The sequence below is a fragment of the Eretmochelys imbricata genome, chromosome 8, assembly GCF_965152235.1.
Source record: "Eretmochelys imbricata isolate rEreImb1 chromosome 8, rEreImb1.hap1, whole genome shotgun sequence".
Classification (NCBI taxonomy): Eukaryota; Metazoa; Chordata; order Testudines; family Cheloniidae; genus Eretmochelys; species Eretmochelys imbricata.
In genome coordinates, this window is record NC_135579.1 from 100,120,225 (window position 1) to 100,142,682 (window position 22,458).

At 43.8% G+C, this 22,458-nt stretch overlaps 2 protein-coding genes across 3 annotated transcripts in view; both read left to right on the forward strand.

The window, feature by feature from the left end:
* AGBL4 (AGBL carboxypeptidase 4) overlaps positions 1–22,458 on the forward strand; it is a 1,373,421-nt gene that overhangs the window by 843,355 nt on the left and 507,608 nt on the right. The gene's annotated exons all lie outside the window — the stretch shown is intronic.
* The window catches only part of BEND5 (BEN domain containing 5), a 37,942-nt gene continuing 35,916 nt past the window's right edge, over positions 20,433–22,458 (forward strand). Inside the window, exon 1 of one of the 2 annotated variants that reach the window (XM_077824399.1) lies at positions 20,433–20,729. In XM_077824399.1, the coding sequence (XP_077680525.1) occupies positions 20,513–20,729 (217 nt within the window). In that variant the 5' untranslated portion in view covers positions 20,433–20,512. The remainder of the gene's footprint in view (positions 20,730–22,458) is intronic. The other variant, XM_077824401.1, reaches the window with a different exon arrangement.

Sequence of the window (22,458 nt, forward strand, 5' to 3'; positions counted from 1 at the left end):
AACTTAGCTTTGCGGGCCCCGTGTTATGGAGCCCCAGCAATTTCTCTGCTTGCTACCCCCTAATGCCAGCCCTGGCTTTTAATCTACTGGATATGCAGAGAAAGAGTTATTGGGGCACAGGTGGGCCCTGGAGTTTTTATAGCATGCTGGGGGTGGGGAGGGGGTCTTAGAAAGAAAAAGCGTTGAGAGATCCTGCTCTAGGTCATTCAGAAACTATCAGGGATTTGAGCTGCATCCCCTGGATTTGATGTTTTATGTGCTGAAATGATCAATCCAGGACACAAAATGGAAGGCTTACATCTCATAGATCATTTCACAGTGAAATAGTTAAATAAACTACCATCTGCCTTCTGAATAACTGAGACCTGCATTAATGAGGTGACCTCATCAGAAGCTCCCCCAGGAAAAAAAAAAAAAGATGGAGGAGAAATACTATTGGTAATCTTCATGGAGACTTGGATCCCAGAGTGCAAATGAGTTTATACCTAAATTAAATTGTGTGTAAACCACAACAGGTCAGCACTGCAGAGTAATTTCATTGGCTGACCAGTAGCGTCACTGCTGTTCTTGCCACTGGTTGCTTTGCTTGGTTTTCTTTTTTGTTCCTTAGCAGTTCTTCTAATAATGATCATTCAGATTAACGCGAACAATATTTTACTGTATAACCATTTTACTCTTGATTTATTTTATTTATCTTATTTACCAGCATTCTGGCCCAGACCCTTGGCCAAGGCTGAGGAGTTCCTGACACAGCTCAGAAAAATGGGGTGTATAGTGGCCTTTGTGTTTGGGCAATCATAAACTGCCTATCTGATGGGCTACTCTTCAGCTGTAGATGAGGGCAGTCTGAAGGCCGGTGTTGTTTATTCTGTCTAGCAGTGGCTCCAAACAGCTGATATGACAGCCTTTGATCAGAGGGGTAGGACTCAGCCACCCTCTGACAACAGCAGGGAAGTGGGCAGTTTAGCCACTACAGAAGCTCCATGCCACCAGATTCCTTCCCTTTTACTACATGAATCTTCCCAGGACCAGGTACGCTGGCTTTATGCCCAGATTGCACCAGCAGTCTGGTGTGGTCTGGAGTGGCACAACACACCACATCACACCCCAAAAGCAGGGCCTTGTGACTTTCTCTTTATAAAATGCTAAATTTTTAATCTGTGCCATTATTTAGTAAAGTGAACATAAAGTCCTGACAAAGCTGCAAGATGACCACACTAATAACTAGAGCTGATTAATTATTTTCCCCCACAAAACATTTTTTGACTATTTCTTTCCCCATTTTTACAGGAAATTTCAAAACAAAACAATCCTACTAGAAATTTTCATTTCATTTTGGTTTTCAGGTTTGGGATTTTTGAATTTCTTCCCTTCACCCCTCACCTCCTCCTCCTTTGCTCACTCTCTGCCCCACTGGAAGAAGTTGAGTGAAATGCTTTTGTAAAAAAAATACTTTTCCATCTGGAAAAAGTTGTAGAAAAAGTTTGAGAAAGTTGATTAAAAAACACGTCTACTTTTGTCAACTAGAAATGTGTAGGAAGTTTTTAGAAGTGAGAAGTTTTTAGAAGTTTTTCTCCCACCCCCATATGGTTCCAGGTGAAAAAAGTAAAAAAATGTGGGGGGAGTTTTCTTCTCACTTTTTCAGACTTTTTCCAGTAGAGGATGAAGTAAAGAATGAGAGGGTGGTGCTGGTGGGGCAAACTGAAACTCAAAACAAAAATAAAAAACCAAACCAAAATATGTGATTTGAAACTAACAACAATTTTAATTTTGTTTCAAATTACAATTGACAATGAAAATGACTGGCTCAAAATATTGTGTCAAAGTTCAGTCAAAGACTATTTTACACACACGCACAAATGACAAGCTCACTTTTGGAGAGGATCATTTTTTTTGGCCAAATGTCCACCAGCTCTACTAATGCTGGATGAATGATCCAAAGCTCTTCCACTGAGGTAATCAGAAGGATTAAAATAAAAACAAAAAGCCAAACCCACACACTCAAATGTCAAAATCTGAGAGGGGTGGATAATGCAATTTGGGGGGCTAATTTCTGCTTTAAATATTTTTTAAATGCCACAATCATAGGCACACTACAACTACACAACTGAAAGAGAACAATTGCTTGTGAGATCTGGACACATTCGGTTTTTGTTAGATTTTGGTCTAATGTATTAATCCCAGGTCTTTATTGTCATTAAATCTACATTCCACCAGTTTAAGAATATTGCCAAAATGTCTTCAGCTTGTTTTGTTGACTTACAATTGCTTGTGATCATCTGATGCTGATCTGTGTGGTCTAATTCCCACAGTAATACCTGACTGTGCTCCATAGGTGTTGGTTACTGGAGTCAGTTAGCATCTGATTTGGAAGTCCTTGTCCCGTCCAGGAAATTGAAATTCTGCTGCTCTTTCAGTCCAAATGGAATATGAATTGTTTTCCTTCTGATTGTATAGTTTAGCAGAATGTTGAATTTTTGACCATTTATAATGTTGGCACTTTCCAGATTGTCAGACAAATGCCTTTTAGGGATGTCTATGTGTGTATTTATATATCATCCAAAAGGTTAAACTATGGAATATTTTTTTTTATTGCCTAGAGATAATTGCGCATAATAAATCTGTAGGGCCAAAATCTTCAAATCTGGATGCTAAAGAAAAGGTCTGATGTTTCAAAAATGCTGATTATGCATGATTTTCCATTTAAGTCATTGGAAACTGAGGGTGCTCAGCATTTCAGAAAAGTCAGGCCACTTATGGATATGAAGTGAAGTTGCACTACACTGATGAGTACCTTTCTATAAAGAAATATATTTGTTCCTATAAATATAAAAAATAAATCATTGAATTGTGCTGCCTTCACTAGGGTCACTATCTGTGCAGTCAGTGAAATATTAGAAATATGTATCCCAAATGTATTTCAACTGCATTACAGGAATCTTTAAGGCTGAGGAAATTCGCACAATATTTTCTAGTTCTTAGGTCTGGTTGACACACATCTTTTGTACTAATTTACCTATTTGGGTTAGAAGTGTGATTTTATTTTGTTTTAGTCTTTAACCAAAACAGCTACACTGGTGCAACCCCTGTCATGGATGCAGGCATTCCATTAGAAAGGTGCCATATGGGAATAAGCTATACTGGTATAAGCACCTTTAGACTGGCATAACTACCTCCACATTTGAGGGGGTTGTACCACTTTAAATATACCTGTATAGTTAACAACTTTTGTGTGTAAACAAGCCTTTATTCCTTTCTACCTTAAGTCCTCCTCAAACTTGCACAAATATGTAAGAAGTATTGTATATTGTACTCTACAAGTATGAGAATGATAAGAATGTCCATTCAGAACATATTTGACAGAGAAAACATGAACTGGGAAGTGTTTCAACTGCATTTGAGATGGAATCAGTGGATTGGTGTACAACTCATATTTCTCACTTCTCATTTTAGGCATCTCTATCTTTAGCGTAATAGATTGAAGCGGGAGATTTGGAGAGACCTGGGTTCCTTTCCTCGTTGTACAGTTCACTGCGCTTTGACCTTGGGCAATTCACTTAACCTCTGTCTGACTCTATTTCATCATGTGTAAAGTTAAGTTGAGAATCTTTACCCCACTTTGTAAAGTATTTTGAGATCTACTGATAAAAATGCTATATGGGCCTGATCAAAAGCCTTTCAAGTCTGCAGAGCTGATTTCAGTGGGCTTTGGATCAGGCCTTTCAAGAGCATGATATTAATATTTTAAGTGGTGTACTAGCATATTGTTATCCAAACACTTTCTTTTGGTGGTCTGTGTGAAATGCATTTGTGGAATTAGTGCAGTCCCTTTTGCAGAACTGGCCATAGTATAATTGAAACACACCTCATTGGTAGTTATCGGCACCCTTGCGAGTGATGAATGTGAAGTGAGCTGTAGCTCACGAAAGCTCATGCTCAAATAAATTCGTTAGTCTCTAAGGTGCCACAAGTACTCCTTTTCTTTTTGCGAATACAGACTAACACGGCTGTTACTCTGAAACTTGTGAGTAGTGACACTACAGAGGTCAAGCACTGAATTGTTCATTGGACTGAACTAAGCTTTCACCTGTAGATGGGACAGGTTGATGGTGACAGAGCAGAGCAGGGAACCATACACTGCCTACTGTGGTCTCTGGGTAGGGCCCTACCAATTTTGTGGCTGTGAAAAATGCGCCAGGCAACATGAAATAAGCCCTTTCCCATCAAATCCTGAAATCCAATGTCCCCTTGTTCCTAGGAGTGCCCCAGCAAAAGGGGGTCCCTAGCTCCAGCTGGGCTCAGGAGGGACAGGAATTGTCCATCCCCTGCACAGCTGCTCTGAGTGGTGGGGGAACCAGACCCATCTCCGGATGCCTCCCCCTGCTGCAGGATGCTCTGGGACTGGGCAGCAGCCTCAGAGGTTCCCGCAGCTGAAGGGGCTTGTGGATGTGGGTCCCCTCTCCCCTTGTTCCCAGCAAACGGGGCTCCTAGCTGCTAGGATGGGCAGGGCTGGGGCAGGGCAGGACAGGACTTGCTCTATCCCTGCAGGGCTGCTCTTGGGTATTTCTCCCCGCTGCAGGTAGCTCTGCAACCCCTCCTCCCCACTCTGTCCAGCCCTGAAGGCAGCACAGAAGTAAAGATGGCAATCCCATGACCTCCCTAGAACAGATTTGTGACCCCCTCTCCCCCATCCCCTTTGGGTTGGGATCCCCACAGTTACAGCACTGTGAAATTTCAGATTTACATCTAAAAATGTGAAATTGACCAATTTTCAAATCCTGTGGCTGTGAAATTGACTATAATGGACCATGAATTTGGAAGGGCCCTATCTGTGCGTGAGAGGTATGCCAATCCATGCCTTTCATCAATGAAAAATTCACTTGAAACATGACACTTACAAACCTTATTAGCACAACTTCTAAGCAGCTAGCTATTATAACCAAAGTCCTGCAGAGCTCCCATAGTACTCTTTCTATTCCTCAATAAATCTCCAAATAGATACAAGTGAACAAAAGTATCCAAAACAGTTCAATATAAAACAAAGTATACTATCCTGCAGTGTTTGCATAATACACGTTTGCACTCCTTAAATACCGTCACACCCACCAGTTGTAACATCTTCCTTTATTTAATGGGCATTATCTCACATCATCTCACCCATTCCTCAATATTATTACCAGCTATTTACATCTTAAATGTATAGTGAGGAAATTTAGAAAATGTAGGTAATCAGGAAGATATCTATATATCAGACCATTCTAAGGATTATGCAAATCTTTACAGCTCAAGAGGAATCAACCTATAAACCTAGATTGAATGTAGGTACTGGATATAACCTCTGCTTACACTTTTAGCAGTTGTGGAAAGACTGGTTCTACAGTATTTTCTTTCCTCAAAATAATGACAATAGTTATGACGAATTTAACAAACTCAGTGGCTTGCAATGCACCTGATAGTCCCTTATTTTCACTGACACCATTTTTCCATTGGATCGGAGTATGTAGTAGCTGCCCACCATGTATGTTCAAAAATATTTGTTTGCTGGGTTTTTGCATACAAATTTTATAAAGGAATAGTTATACAAGTATATGAGTACAGACATCAAATTTGATTATATGCAGAACCTAATCTCAATATCACATCATCCCCCTTGAAAAGAGTATTGAAAGAATATTCCAATTCATATTCTGAATGGTATGTTTCTATGCAGTTATCTTGCAGAATACTTGTTCCAGCCAAGAGCTCAGAATATGGAACTGAATAAAAATATATGCATTAAGTTGCTTATTTAAATGTCCAGCTTTGATGTTTGCAGAAAAATTTAAGCAGCAGGCAATATAACCTGAGCTTTGTTTTATGGATAAGAGAAGCTAATGTAAGTTACAAACAGTAAAGATTACAAATGTGTATAATATGCTGCAAATGTGAAAAAAATGCAGATTTCAGTTATTAGTTTGCACAGCTGTATTTGCATAAAAATATACTAAACTTTCTATGACATTCCATGCATGAACACCTTTGAGGAAGTGTAGGATTTTTTTTTTACAAAGGCCAAATTTTCAGTTTGAAATTTCCTTTAAGTACGATTTTAACATTAATGATGCATACATTATTAAACAAATTAATGTTAAAAACGTACTTAAAGGAAATCTCAAACTGAAAATTTGGCCTTTGTAAAAAAAAAAATAAAAAATCCTACACTTCCTCAAAGGTGTTTTTAGGTTATCTGTTTCTTAAAATTAAAAATAAAAGCAGAACTATTTTATTATGGAGAAATACATGGGGGCCTATGAAGGGCCCAGTGGTGGCAGTCCAACTCTTGCCAGTGAATATTATTCTTGTAAGTAGTCCTATTGACTTTACCAGCATGACAGTTTTGCACAACTCTAGCAGTTTTAGTTATGAAATGCTGCACATTTTGTTTTACACAAATATACCCTTAAATAAATCGATGATGTGGCAAGATTGGGTCCATTTGAGCTGGCACGCTTCCAGATACAACAATCCCCATGGAATGCTATCAGCCTTGAACACGAGGAAGATGCTCCATACTTTGTGAAATAATTTGATGTGAGGCGCTTCTCCATACGACTCCTCCTTACCCCAAAATTATTCAGTCGCCACAGAATGTTAAATGCCACAGTAGAGGTTGTTTGGGCTTTTATTTGAAGGTGTGATAAAGTGTCACTCCCCTTTAGAGCTCAGAATCCTTTTGGGCTGGCAACTCCGGATCGCAGTTTCTCTGCTGGGAGAAACCCCATGCTGTATCAATAGAGCAGGGATAGTTGAGGCCTTCCTTTATCATTTAGGAAGCCACCTGCTGCTCCCCAAAGGCCTCATAGGGATTGTTCTAAAATTTCAATTTGGATCCTACTGTAGACAAATCTTCGGGGTTCTGTGACAGGGTGCTGGGCAAAGGGTTGCTAATTAATCTCTGTCATGCCAGCTCCCATTTAAAGGAATAAAGTAGAGCTGGCTGGAGATAACCTGGCCCTAACTGGGGAAGCAGAGACAGCTGTCACCTAATTAGCCTGAGGCTGTATAAAAGCCTCCAGGGAAGGCAATGAAGGGGGAGCTGAAAGAAAGGGAAAAGGCAGGGAGTAGAAGCAGCTCTTTGTCCCCATCTGCCTGCAGATGGTGAAGGGCCAACTGTACATGGTGAAAGGGTGGTGGGAACAAGCCTGTAAATAAACTGCATCTGTGGTTACTAGCCCCAGGGTCTCAGAGTGACTTTGTGGACCTAGCAGAGGCAGGAGCTAAGGGGGCCCTGCCATGCACTGCTACAGGTTCCTTGGCAGTGATGGGTGGGAGTTACTCTTTCCAGTTTTTCTGGCCTGAGAGAAAGGAGCTGTGCTTTTGAATCACCTACGTAGTCAGATCAGGCAGAAGCCTGCAAAGGAAGAGGTCATGTGGTTAAGGTACAGAGAGGAAAGGTGGGAGGCATAGTGTAATAAGGTGGCTTGCCCCCTGAGTGGGGGAGCCTGGGGCTAAGACAACCTGGTTACAAACTGAGCCCTACCTACAGGGAATCAGGCAATTCCCCATAAAGAGCAGAAGGTGGCAGCAGTAATGGGAACAAGAGCCAGGCTTGCATGGTGATAAAGCCTAGCTGGGGAAAGGTTTGGAAAGACAGCCAAAAAGAAAGCTCAGAATGTAAGGAAAGCTCAGAGACTCTCATACCCAACAGGGAACAAACTGAGAGATGCAGAGGGTAACTTAAAAGGCTGGGTAGAAAGTGGTCCAGGGAAAACTGTTCTGTGTGTAACAGAGGAGACCTAGCTGTTCAATACGTGGCCCTGGAGGGAACCTGGAGTAGAGGATGGGATTATGTTCCCCTGTTGGACCCAATGAAGAGGCATAGAAGCCCACCACAAGTTTTACAGAGTTTAGCAAGAGGACTCCACAGCCCTCTGTGGAGATAGAGGTGGTTAGGGACTATTTAGAAAAGCTGGACGTGCACAAGTCCATGGGGCTGGACGAGTTGCATCCGAGAGTGCTGAAGGAATTGGCGGCTGTGATTGCAGAGCCATTGGCCATTATCTTTGAAAACTCGTGGCGAACCGGGGAAGTCCCGGATGACTGGAAAAAGGCTAATGTAATGCCAATCTTTAAAAAAGGGAAGAAGGAGGATCCTGGGAACTACAGGCCAGTCAGCCTCACCTCAGTCCCTGGAAAAATCATGGAGCAGGTCCTCAAAGAATCAATCCTGATGCACTTGCATGAGAGGAAAGTGATCAGGAACAGCCAGCATGGATTCACCAAGGGAAGGTCATGCCTGACTAATCTAATCGCCTTTTATGATGAGATTACTGGTTCTGTGGATGATGGGAAAGCAGTGGATGTATTGTTTCTTGACTTTAGCAAAGCTTTTGACACGGTTTCCCACAGTATTCTTGTCAGCAAGTTAAGGAAGTATGGGCTGGATGAATGCACTATAAGGTGGGTAGAAAGCTGGCTAGATTGTCGGGCTCAACGGGTAGTGATCAATGGCTCCATGTCTAGTTGGCAGCCGGTATCAAGTGGAGTGCCCCAAGGGTCGGTCCTGGGGCAGGTTTTGTTCAATATCTTCATTAATGATCTGGAGGATGGTGTGGATTGCACTCTCAGCAAATTTGCGGATGATACTAAACTGGGAGGAGTGGTAGATACGCTGGAGGGCAGGGATAGGATACAGAAGGACCTAGACAAATTGGAGGATTGGGCCAAAAGAAATCTGATGAGGTTCAATAAGGATAAGTGCAGGGTCCTGCACTTAGGATGGAAGAACCCAATGCACCGCTACAGACTAGGGACCGAATGGCTAGGCAGCAGTTCTGCGGAAAAGGACCTAGGGGTGACAGTGGACGAGAAGCTGGATATGAGTCAGCAGTGTGCCCTTGTTGCCAAGAAGGCCAATGGCATTTTGGGATGTATAAGTAGGGGCATAGCAAGCAGATCGAGGGACGTGATCGTTCCCCTCTATTCGACATTGGTGAGGCCTCATCTGGAGTACTGTGTCCAGTTTTGGGCCCCACACTACAAGAAGGATGTGGATAAATAGGAGAGAGTCCAGCAAAGGGCAACAAAAATGATTAGGGGTCTAGAACACATGACTTATGAGGAGAGGCTGAGGGAGCTGGGATTGTTTAGCCTGCAGAAGAGAAGAATGAGGGGGGATTTGATAGCTGCTTTCAACTACCTGAAAGGGGGTTCCAAAGAGGATGGCTCTAGGCTGTTCTCAATGGTAGCAGATGACAGAACGAGGAGTAATGGTCTCAAGTTGCAGTGGGGGAGGTTTAGATTGGATATTAGGAAAAACTTTTTCACTAAGAGGGTGGTGAAACACTGGAATGCGTTACCTAGGGAGGTGGTAGAATCTCCTTCCTTAGAGGTTTTTGAGGTCAGGCTTGACAAAGCCCTGGCTGGGATGATTTAACTGGGAATTGGTCCTGCTTCGAGCAGGGGGTTGGACTAGATGACCTTCAGGGGTCCCTTCCAACCCTGATATTCTATGATTCTATGACTACAGGCTGCGCCAAAGACAGGTTGGGGAGGAGCCCCAGAGAGGAAGAAAGATTTTTGAAGACATTTTGAGTAGTTTCAGTTTGGACAGCTGTGACCCCAGAAGGGGTGGGCTCAGGATGGTGACCGAGCCAGAGGGCCAAGTCACTGGAAGAGGAACCATTGGAGCGGAGTGACCAGCTGCTATGCCACACCTGTCCATGGGGGGTGCCTAGGGATGAGTGAACTTGTAAACTATTTATGGCGCCTTCCTAATGTATGTGACATTGACATTTAATAGTTTCATGTCGCAGTTTCCTAAATCTGTAAGGAATTGCCTCACAAGGGTGTTGAGACTAAATTCATTTCATGTTTGTAAAGTGCGTTCAGATATTCAGAAGCTTGGATGGATGGTGCTAGGAGTGTAAAGACATTTTTATGATTAAATTCTATTAAAAAGTAATACAGACTACAGGAAAAGACATCTTCCTAAAATATTCCAGAGACTTATCCCTGTTTCATGTTACCTCCCTTAGGCCTTCCAAAGAAATGTAGTGCACACATATGTTCATATATTAGTTAAGACTCTTCAAAGATATCATTAGGCCTATTGTGGTAATGATCCTTATACCAGGTAGAAAACCCTGGGTCCTTTAACTGTAAAGATGCTGATACTAGTTGTTAATGAAATATTTAGTAAGAACTGGCTTATTTTGAAATACAGCCAGTTTTAAGCCTGTTATAGTATTGAGATATGAAAAGAAAGTTTTGAGTTTTTCTTTATTTGCATTTGAAAAATACTCTCCCTGATATTGTTGAGCTTCAAGAACCTTGTAGAAAAGTAGTACTTAATGGAACTGTGTGAGCACTGCTTTGCAGCACTGGCTGTTCAGAGCTGGGACTAAGAGTTTACATGGTGCCCATCTAAACCCCAGAGTCCTATGACTGAGATCAGAACTCCAAGAAGACTGAAAGGCAGACAGGTAATGTGAATATGCAGAGATATCATGTTGGAAGAACTGCAGTTCCACCCCACCATCAACCTCAGCCTGGACCAATTTACACGGGAGGTCCACTTCCTAGACACCACGGTGCAAATAAGTGATGGTCAAGTTAACACCGCCCGATACTGAAAATCCACCAACCGCTATGCCTACCTTCATGTCTCCAGCTTCCATCCCGAACACACCACATGATCCATTGTCTACAGCCAAGCGCTGAGGTACAACCGCATTTGCTCCAATCCCTCAGACAGAGACCAATACCTACAAGATCTTCACCAATCATTCTCAAAACTATGATACTCACATGAGGAAATAAGGAAACAGATCAACAGAGCCAGACATGTACCCAGAAGCCTCCTGCTGCAAGACAAGCCCAAGAAAAAAACCAACAGAACTCCACTGGCCATCACATACAGTCCTCAGCTAAAACCTCTCCAACGCATCATCAGTGGTCTACAACCCATCCTGGACAACGGTCCCTCACTTTCACAGGCCTTGCGAGGCAAGCCAGTCCTCGCCCACAGACAACCCGCCAACCTGAAGCATATTCTCACCAGCAACTACACACCGCACCATAGTAACTCTAACTCAGGAACCAATCCATGCAACAAACCTTGATGCCAATTCTGCCCACATATCTACACCAGCAACACCATCACAGGACCTAACCAGATCAGCCACACCATCGCCGGTTCATTCACCTGCACGTCCACCAATGTAATATACGCCATCATGTGCCGGCAATGACCCTCTGGTGTCTACACTGGCCAAACTGGACAGTCCCTACATAAAAGGATAAATGGACACAAATCAGATATTAGGAATGGCAATATACAAAAACCTGTAGGAGAACACTTCAACCTCCCTTGACACACAATAGCAGATTTAAAGGTAGCCATCCTGCAGCAAGTTTCAGAGTAACAGCCGTGTTAGTCTGTATTCGCAAAAAGAAAAGGAGTACTTGTGGCACCTTAGAGACTAACCAATTTATTTGAGCATAAGCTTTCGTGAGCTACAGCTCACTTCATCGGATGCATACTGTGGAAACTGCAGAAGACATTATATACACAGAGACCATGAAACAATACCTCCTCCCACCCCACTCTCCTGCTGGTAATAGCTTATCCAAAGTGACCACTCTCTTTACAATGTGTATGAAAATCAAGGTGGGCCATTTCCAGCACAAATCCAGGTTTTCTCACCCCCCCCCCCTTTCCAAAAACCACACACACAAACTCACTCTCCTGCTGGTAATAGCTTATCCAAAGTGACCACTCTCCTTACAATGTGTATGAAAATCAAGGTGGGCCATTTCCAGCACAAATCCAGGTTTTCTTACCCCCCCCGCCCCAAAACACACACACACACACACACACAAACTCACTCTCCTGCTGGTAATAGCTTATCCAAACTGACCACTCTCCTTACAATGTGTATGATAATCAAGGTGGGCCATTTCTAGCATAAATCCAAGTTTAACCAGCACGTCTTGGGGGAGGGGGGAGTAGGAAAAAACAAGGGGAAATAGGCTACCTTGCATAATGACTTAGCCACTCCCAGTCTCTATTTAAGCCTAAATTAATAGTATCCAATTTGCAAATGAATTCCAATTCAGCAGTTTCTCGCTGGAGTCTGGATTTGAAGTTTTTTTGTTGTAAGATAGCGACCTTCATGGATGTAATTGTGTGACCAGAGAGATTGAAGTGTTCTCCGACTGGTTTATGAATGTTATAATTCTTGACATCTGATTTGTGTCCATTTATTCTTTTACGTAGAGACTGTCCAGTTTGACCAATGTACATGGCAGAGGGGCATTGTTGGCACATGATGGCATATATCACATTGGTGGATGTGCTGGTGAACGAGCCTCTGATAGTGTGGCTGATGTTATTAGGCCCTGTGATGGTGTCCCCTGAATAGATATGTGGGCACAGTTGACAACGGGCTTTGTTGCAAGGATAGGTTCCTGGGTTAGTGGTTCTGTTGTGTGGTATGTGGTTGTTGGTGAGTATTTGCTTCAGGTTGGGGGGCTGTCTGTAGGCAAGGACTGGCCTGTCTCCCAAGATTTGTGAGAGTGCATCCGATGAAGTGAGCTGTAGCTCACGAAAGCTTATGCTCAAATAAATTGGTTAGTCTCTAAGGCAGTCATTAATAGTAAGTATCAATAGTGCCACAAGTACTCCTTTTCTTTTTGAGAGTGTTGGGTCATCCTTCAGGATAGGTTGTAGATCCTTAATAATGCGTTGGAGGGGTTTTAGTTGGGGGCTGAAGGTGACGGCTAGTGGCGTTCTGTTATTTTCTTTGTTAGGCCTGTCCTGTAGTAGGTGACTTCTGGGAACTCTTCTGGCTCTATCAAGCTGTTTCTTCACTTCCGCAGGTGGGTATTGTAGTTGTAAGAATGCTTGATAGAGATCTTGTAGGTGTTTGTCTCTGTCTGAGGGGTTGGCGCAAATGCGGTTGTATCGCAGAGCTTGGCTGTAGACGATGGATCGTGTGGTGTGGTCAGGGTGAAAGCTGGAGGCATGTAGGTAGGCATAGCGTTCAGTAGGTTTCCGGTATAGGGTGGTGTTTATGTGACCATTGTTTATTAGCACTGTAGCGTCCAGGAAGTGGATCTCTTGTGTGGACTGGACCAGGCTGAGGTTGATGGTTTGATGGAAATTGTTGAAATCATGGTGGAATTCCTCAAGGGCTTCTTTTCCATGGGTCCAGATGATGAAGATGTCATCAATATAGCGCAAGTAGAGTAGGGGCATTAGAGGACCAGATTTTAAAGAGAAACTGTATTTTCTACTGAATGCATCCGATGAAGTGAGCTCTAGCTCACAAAAGCTTATGCTCAAATAAATTTGTTAGTCTCTAAGGTGCCACAAGTCCTCCTTTTCTTTTTGCTGAGCTTCAGTTCATTTGCAAATTTGACACCATCAGCTCAGGATTAAACAAAGACTGTGAATGGCTCGCCAGCTACAAAAGCAGTTTCTCAACCCTTGGTGTTTTTATGTAAAGCCTCCGCTCAAGTGCAATTGTAAGATCTGTAACGTGTATCATTAAGTTCTGCAACGTTTTTGCAGACGTTGTAACTTCAGTTATTGTTAGCATAGCCTTTTAAGTTTTGTAACCTTTTCAGTTACAGTGCCCGCCCCCTCCTTTTTGTCTCCTCTCCCTCTTTGAATACCTGTGAAATGGCTTTCCCCCTCCCCCTCCCTTCTGAAATGCTTGTGGAATGAATGGGCTGGTTGAACAGCTGGAAGATCAGAAGAGCTCCCAGGTAGACAAGGTATCTGGGACTCTAATTAGGCAGCAGTCACACACCCAATGCATGGACACTGGCTGAGGTGGAGTGTGACCAACCAGACACAGCCAAGTCATCTCTAGTCGCAGGTCATGACTCTCTGATTAGGCAGCGCTCACACCCCCAGTGCATGGACACTGTCTGAGGTGGAGTGTGACCAACCAGATGCAGCCAAGTCATCTCTAGTTGCAAGCCATGAGGGGAAGGGGCCATGTGCTCAGAAGTGCACTCACAAGCTTGTACCTCCCGTAAAGGCCCTTCGCCTGGACTGCCTGGCCAGTGGTTTGCCGTGTTGCATTCCATCGTGCCTCGGAAAGACTTACCTTCATCACACCGTCCATCGCTGCACTGTGGAACACTTACCTTGAAGAATCCTGACATCTCCAGTGCCGTGCCTGTCCTGGGAGTGTGAGTGTGAGAGTGTGACCCCCCTACCCTCCCCCTTAACAGTGCCATTGTAATAAAACCGTATAAGTGTAACCCTGGGTTGGTTTCTAGGGAAATTGAGGTAACCGTGTTCACACCTCAACTGCTAGAAGAGGGCCTCATGCTCCCTGATTGAACTAACCTCGTTATCCCTAGCCTGATTCTTGCTTGCATATTTATATCTGCCTCTGGAAATTTCCACTACGTGCATCCGACGAAGTGGGTGTTCACCCATGAAAGCTTATGCTCCAATACTTCTGTTAGTCTATAAGGTGCCACAGGACTCTTTGCTGCAGTTAGTTTGTGACCTCTCTTTTGTCTATATGTATTCCCACTTGTGTGAATCCAGCAAGTAGTACAACCCCTAAGAGGGTGGGTTAAGGATTTCTGTGTAAAAAAAGGATTGCAGAATGGAAATTTTCAAATCAGATTTAGCTGCCAAGTCAAGAGATAACAGCGCTGTGTCAATGTGTGAGGAGAACTCCAAGTAGCAGCCATCCAGATATCTAAAATGGAAACACTATGAAGATAGGCTACTTGTGCTGCCTTAGCCCTAAAGCCCTCAGGTACTGTCACCCTAGCTAAAGCAGAGCAGGACTCGGTGCATTATCACAGGCACTGAGTAGAAATGACATTTCCTTTACATTAATGCCCAAAGACTATAAAAGGCCTTAGTTCGAGCCATATAAAAATTAAAAAGACCTCTTGATATTGAAGGTCTGGAGGAATCTAGTTTCTGCAATGGTGAAAAGTCTAAGTCTGGTTTAGAAAAAACAAATCAAGGCACTGCTTTCAGGAAGGTTCCTTAAGTCCTGTGGTACCAGAGAGAGAGATCCTGCAAGTGGGAGACTATGCACAAGGCACCTTGAAGAACAAGTTCTTCTTTCCTGTTGGTTACTTCACCATTAGTTCCTAGGACGTTTGTAGCATGGAAAAGGCCTTTGGGGTCACCTAGACCATCTCTTACTCTGTGAAGGATTGAAAAATTAGAAGTTCAGCTATGTTGCCATGGATATTGCTCGCTCTGTAAGAGACTCAATTTTCCAACTCGCAAGTAAACGTTTTCTTGATGTTTTATATTTTCATGATTTCTGATAGAAATGATGACCTCCAGGTCAGGCATTTCTTGGCAATTAATGATTAGCTGCTTTCACCTCTGGCCCTCAACTCATGCAGATCGTCATTAGCAGCCAGGAAGTGCCCTCTGCACTGGGCATTATTGCTTAATCATCCCTTTTTAATGCTACAGAATATACCAGCTGCCTCCAGGACATAAACATCTCCTGAGCGGATGGATCAAGAGTGTTTTTTTTTAAAACTTTCATTAATTTGAATGGATATTCTGTCAAAATTACTGCCAAGATGCAAGCACAGAACTTCAACTGCCAAAGGACTTAATTTAAAAGCTGATTGACGGGTATTACCCTAAACCTCACTTAAGATTAGATCACTCTTCTTCCGGAGGTGTTGGTTGCTGAGTATCCCTGCAGCAGTGCACTGCCTCCTCTGGTGGGACGGATCTGGGGATATAGTGGATTTTGAAGGCCTAAATCTCAGGGATTTACCTATCTAATCTAGGTCTTTTATATAGCATCCATCACCATGGTATCTGAAGTTCCTTGAATGTGTAAGTGTACACATACAGATCCTTCTCTTTTTCTCTGGTCCACGGGGACTGGATTTCAGGTTTTTTGTATTTTTTATCAGGTGTTATGGTGACCTCCTATCCAGCTATAGTGTGATCAAAAAATGCCCCCAACCATTTAAATGTTTGAGCTGGGAGTAGCTCTCAGGAAACCTTAGTTCTACTCCCTTGGGCTAACAATGTCTGTGACCTTTACAGGAGGAGGATTCATTTACATGTGGAATTAAGCAGGTTTTATTGTTACATTCCTAGATTAAAAAAGAGATGCTGTGATATGTGCCACGTATCAAAAGGCAGGATAATTTAAGACCAGGACACGTTTAGCAATCGTATCTTTAATAATAAAAGTTAACCAGCACATCAGTGGATTGTATGTGCATGCGTGCACACACAACTTGGGACTGTCTGGTTCTTGTGTATAATTATTTTTGAGTCCTTCTGAATGTGAAATGTCATTAAAATATGGTGATAGCTAAAGTATGTTCAGCCATACCATTGGTGTAGAGAGAAAGGAAATGTTATAATCTATGATGTAATCTTTAGTGTCTCTTCCCTCTGGAATTGCAGAATTAGCTTACAGTATGGAAGGCACATTTTAGAGAGTCACACTGTTTGCAGAACTGTAGGTGAACCTGCTGTTGAAGGGTCATTCAGTGTTTGAAAGTTTGATTGCTTGGAATATAAGTAAAATTACAAAATTTACAAGAAGGCAACACAAAAACATAGCACTCCAAAACACATTTTAAATTTGTGATGTACCCTGGGCAATCCAGGGTCTCCAGCCCTCATTTTGAAGCCTGAAAAGGATATTCCAGGTCTATTGGTTATCAGTGAGAAGTCAGGTTTCTCTTGGATGCTGAAGGTAAATGTGGATTTCTTCACCAGGAGACAAGAGATCAATATAGCCTCCCTTGATATGTGGTTTGGCACTGAACATGAAGATCACCTTACTGGTGCGCCTGATTTCATTGCTTTGTTGGCAAAAAGAGATTTGGGTGCCTGGGTTACTATTGTTTGCTTAGGACTATTGACTTTTCATCATGCATCCTTAAGTGAAACACATGGTATGCACATCAGAACAGCAGACTTTATCTTTGGCTTTAATGCTTCAGCAGAATTAACAGCAGTAAAATACAGGTATAAAGAGTTCCAGGAAATAACAGTTCACAAGTTCCGGAAGGGCTGGGACTTTGTGGTTTCCTGACTCTTGGAGTAAGACTTTTTGATCTGTGGGTTCATTTTTTATTTTAACAATGCAACAGTGTTTTTCAGCAGACAGTCATTCTAAAGAAGTACATAATTAAGACAAAGGGATGAATTTGTTGGAAGTTGAAAATCTCACTTATAGTGAGAAACCAGTTGCTCCCTTCTAAGAGTTTAAAAACCATGCCCTTTCAAGGACAATGGAAAATCTGTAAGCTTTATGCTGAGATTTTATCCTTCTAAAATAGCAGTGGCCAAACTCTGGCCTCTATGGAGATTTATACCCAGTATGAAACTGGTGCACAGAGGCACAATAAAAGGAGGACTGATGCACTTCTGTATTCTGTCTCTAAGTGATTCCTCTATTCAGCTAATTCTTCACCTTATCTAATGCAGATTGTTCATTGACTTTTAAGGTCATTATGATGATCTACCATAGTTTGATCTTCTGCATAACACAGACAACAGCATTTCACCCAATAATTCCTGCATCGAGCCCAATAACCATCTTCCTCCTAGAAGGAACAGAAATGCAAAGTATCCATTTCCTTTAGGAGAATAATTATTTAGTAGTATAATGTCTTCTACTGGTATAATGTATGTGGTTGGGACCAGGTGGATGTGTAAACATGCAGCCTATCATCTTGATTCTGTCACTTGGAATGCCCCTCTGTCTACAGAGGATTGTGGAGCAGCCTCTCCAAAGGGTTTCAGAGTAGCATCCGTGTTAGTCTGTATCCGCAAAAAGAAAAGGAGTACTTGTGGCACCTTAGAGACTAACAAATTTATTTGAGCATAAGCTTTCAAATAAATTTGTTAGTCGCTAAGGTGCCACAAGTACTCCTTTTTCTTTTTCCAAAGGGTTTGAAACCATTTCTGCTGCCAACCAGGGGATTTCTCTTGGATGTATTTATGCAGCCTGTGCCATAATTGGACCTTGGAGTGTAAAATGTTGCAGCTTATAGTCTCTTTAAAATGTTTCTAAGACCAGTGGACTCTAAAAGTTGCTTTAATGCTAATGGAAATGTGAGGTGTTATCCTTTTTACCTATTTTCATGGTTTCTTTCAGTTTTCCTACCTTAGGACAAATTGTCCAGGCCTTCCTGACATCTAATTTTATTCCCAATACTCAACCCTATTATCCCCTTTCCCATATCTCCAATTTCTTTCCTCCTGTTACCTACTACCTCTACATTTTCCTCCTTTTTTCTTTCCCTGTCCAGTAGTACTTGATATTTCAAATAGATTTCAGCTGCAATGGAAATACAATCCCAATAAGATTCAGTGTACCGAATCCTTCACAAGCCACTGAACTGTGTGGGACAAATTTCTCCTTGGTGTACCCCAATGAAGCCAGTGGAATAACACCAAGCATCAATTTGTCCTGTTGTTTATTTCTGCAGCTCTTCCTACTTCTATTGTAACGAGATACAATCACTACAGCAGCTGTTATTGTTTGATCAGCAACACAATCTTTGTTGAGATTTCATTTCCCTTGCAGTCCAAATGCTAGATTATATTTCTCATTTATGCCTTTTAGTGGACTTAATTTGACATTAAATTACACACCAGCCTGGTGATGCTCCACTACTTGTTAATATAAAGTAGTGGCATTTGAAATCCCAAACCTTAAATGGAGGATACAGAAGACTTTGTCCACATTCAAGTAATAAATCTCCCATTAGTATATGGGAAGCTTACAGCTGTTATAAAAATAAAATGCATGTAGCTATCAGTTTGATATGTCTTCATTGTCTGTTAAGTTTATTCCTGGTCTTTTTATGTACTTTATATAGATATGGACAAAATTTCTACCATGGTTGTCTTTGTTTGGTTATATTTGTGTTGCATTTTGTAAGACTAAAAACTAGTGTCCCTTGTTTTTAGGATTCATATGCTGCATGTTAAACTTCTCAAGTTATTCCTATTCACAAATGACTCTCAGAACTGAATATAATCCACTTGAAATAATTCTTGCTCCGCTTCTAAAATGGAGGGGAGTACCACCTAGAGAGCATGCAAGTGAACACATCACATGGGTGTGAACTCCAAAATATTCACAGTTCACTTTGGATAAGTATCCAGAAGCTCAGATCTTTTCCAAATCTATGGTAGACGCCAGAAAGTCTTTCAGCCCTTTAATTTCACACAACCCCTCTCCATCTTGCTGTCCTCTTTGGAGGAGGAGACTTGGTAGTCCCCCTGTGTTTTCTCTGAGTAGCTCATTTCACCTTTGATAAGGAGTCAGCAGGGGCCATGGGTTTTTCTACCCATAACCAATGGGCAATGCTGTAGGATAGGAAGGTGTCTCCATCTTCGAGGGACTTGGGAGCCAAAAAAAAAAAAAGGTAAATAGAATAGTATCAGTAGGTTTGCCATGTGATTATGGTAGGATATGTTCTGCCTATTTGGCTGCTAGGAATTTTAGTAATTTATCTCCACTGTTTGTTACTGTGGGCAGGGGGCCACTGCTCCTAGTTCCTGCCTAGGGCACACAGTTGTATCATCTTGGCTCAGGCAGCGGGGGGAGGCTTTTCAGCTGCAGTCAGCCAGGTCCTACTCTTCCAGGAGAGGAGAAGAGAAGACCCTCTCCCATTAGCCCCCTTCTCTGGGCCAAAAGGGGAGATAAATAACACAAGCAAATTCCTGAAACTAGGTTACAGAGCCTAGGTTTAAAGGCTTGATATTCAAACAGACTTGACTGTCCCTGATTCCATGTGAAGACAGGGAATTAAGTACCCTCAGCTCTGAGAAAAACAGACCTTAAATGTAAACTCTGTTTTTCCATTGAGTCCAAATTAATGTTGTGATGGATTGTTCTTAATCCTGGGGAGCAACCACTGACTTTGGGGGAATCCTCTTCAGGGGCCTAACTAAGCCCCAATATTGAGTGTAACATAAATCGTTCATAACTGAGTCTCAGCAGAGACGAGCTGGACGAGGTAGCATGTTTATTGGACCCCTTTGTGCTGGTGCGAGAGACAGGCTTTGGAGCCACCCCGAGCTCCTCTGCAGGCCCGGCTGGGACTCCTTGCCACGGGCCAGCACCGGGAGTCAGTCCGCACTACGGCGTGTCCCTGCCCAGGGGCGGCCGCCGCGGCCGTGTGGCCGGGGTTTTCACGCACCGCTTTCCCCGAAGGAGGCGTGAGCTGGGCGCTCCGTGGGGCAGAGGCGGCGGCCATGCACGCGGAGCGGCAACTGGGGCAGGCTGGAGCGCCCTGGCTCGGCTCGCGCCGCAGCCCTTCGCAGGGAACGAGCGCCGCGCTCCAGCCGGGCTTGCCTCCGCTCTGCGTTGGATTGCTCCGGTCTGCCTGGAGCCCGGGCCCGCCCGCTCGCTCGCTCGGCCCCAGCGGCGGGGCGCCCAGGCGCGCTCAGCCGAGCGCCGAGGCGCGCTTTCAGGAACAATAACAGTGCAGGCGGCGAGGGGCCCGGCGCCGCCGCCGCCCCCCCCCCGCGCGCGCCATGTACGCCTTTGTGCGGTTCCTGGAGGACAACGTCTGCTATGCGCTGCCCGTCTCGTGCGTGCGGGACTTCAGCCCCACGTCCCGCCTCGACTTCGACAACCAGAAGGTGTACACGGTGTACCGCAACCCGCGCGAGGCGGAGGACGAGGACGAGAGCTCCGGCGACTGGGGCGACCGCCTGCTGCTGCACAAGGCCCAGATCCTGGCGCTGGCAGGTGAGGCCGGGCGGGGAGGGAGGGAGGGAGGGGGGGTTGAAGGCCGGACCGGTTAAAAACAAATCGCCCCCTGCGCGGGGGGCGGGGGGACAGGGGCGCCCCCCCCCCCAGCCCGCCCGCTGGCTGCGGCTCCCCGGCGCGGAGGGGGCGGGCGGCGCAGGCCGCTGGCGGCGGGGGTAGGGTTTTGCGGTGCCTGCCTGCGGGGAGGAACGTGCGGTGAGGTTCAGCCCCTGCCCCGCGCCCTGACCGGCTGCCGCGCACCTGGGGGGTGGGGGAGGGTGTCACCTTTCCTGGCGGCTTTTGGCATCGCGGCCCCCGGATCACATCATCCCCCCCAGGCAAATGGGGCCGCGGGAAAGGGGAGGTGATGGGCAGGTCAAGCCAGCTAATCTTCTCTCCGCTTTGAGCTGCGCTCAGACTGAGAGGGTCCCGCCTCCGTGTGACAACTACCTGCGCGGCTTGGTTTCCAAAAGAGAGAGGGAGACAATTCGCCAGGGGAGGTTTTGCCACCGGACAGCCCTTCGTGGTGTCATCGCCCCTGTTTGAATTTCCTGCCACAACGTCATTGTGTCTTTGATTTTAGGAATAGCTTTTATCATCTGCCCAGGACACTGTTTACTGCTGTGCACTTGACGTTTTGTGGTTCGAAATCTCAACCTGGGAATTGAGGAGCCTGGCACATCTGGAACTTATAACAGCAATAACTTCTAATAGATGAAAATTATCATACTGCACCTAACGAGAATGAAATAAGAAGCTCCTCTCACTTCTATTACAAAAAAGTTAGACCCCCATTATACATACAGGGCCTGATTCTCTTATCCTGCACCTTGGATTCATTTACACCATTGCAAGTGGGTGTAGTATTCTACCAAATCAGAATGGTTTTCATCTGCTGTGCATTGGTGTAAACAACTTCACAAGGTGCAGGGCCATGAGGGATCAGGGCCACATATTCTAGCCCCTGTAAAACTTGGTATTGCTGCGTCAAGCATTTAAATGTGAGATGATTTATTTAAAATATTCACATCACTATGTCAGTGTCTTAGAGAGCCTGCCAAGTTGTACATTATGAATGAATTTATTTTTAAATGACTCTAGAGTTTTGCAGAGTCTGCCTTCAATGAGTGCAGTAAACATGACAGTGTGTCTAGTGGAATGAGTGTAGGACTAGGAGTGAGAACCTCCTGAGTTCTAATCCTGATTTTGACACTTAGGCAAGTCATTTTTAAGCCATTTATTTAGTTAGTTTTAAAAAGTTTACAAATCTTTGCCAGGTAAATGTCAGAAACAAAATAATAATTACAACAGGTAGCTTTTGTTTAAAGAGACATTATACAGGAATTTAATCACCAGACATTTCTGTTTAACAGGGTGTTACTTACTCTGTTGTATGGTATCATTACAAGAATTTAGGTAAGTCATTTAACTTGTGTGCCTGTTTTCCCAGGTGTAAATTGGGAATGATAATTCACACCCATTTTAACATTTATATAGAGTTTTGAGAAGGTAGGGCCTGATTTCCCTCTCAAACCGGTATAAATCAGAAGTAACTGTACTGGTCATTGAGTTGACAGTGTTCCAAAACCGATGGGAATATAGGAATTGCCAATTCCAATCAGGGCATTGGTCCATCTTATGCAGGATAATGTCTTTTTAGCTGTGAACAGTCCAGACTCTTCAGATAAAGGTGTAAGAAACCTCATTATGGAATAGCCTGACCCTAGAG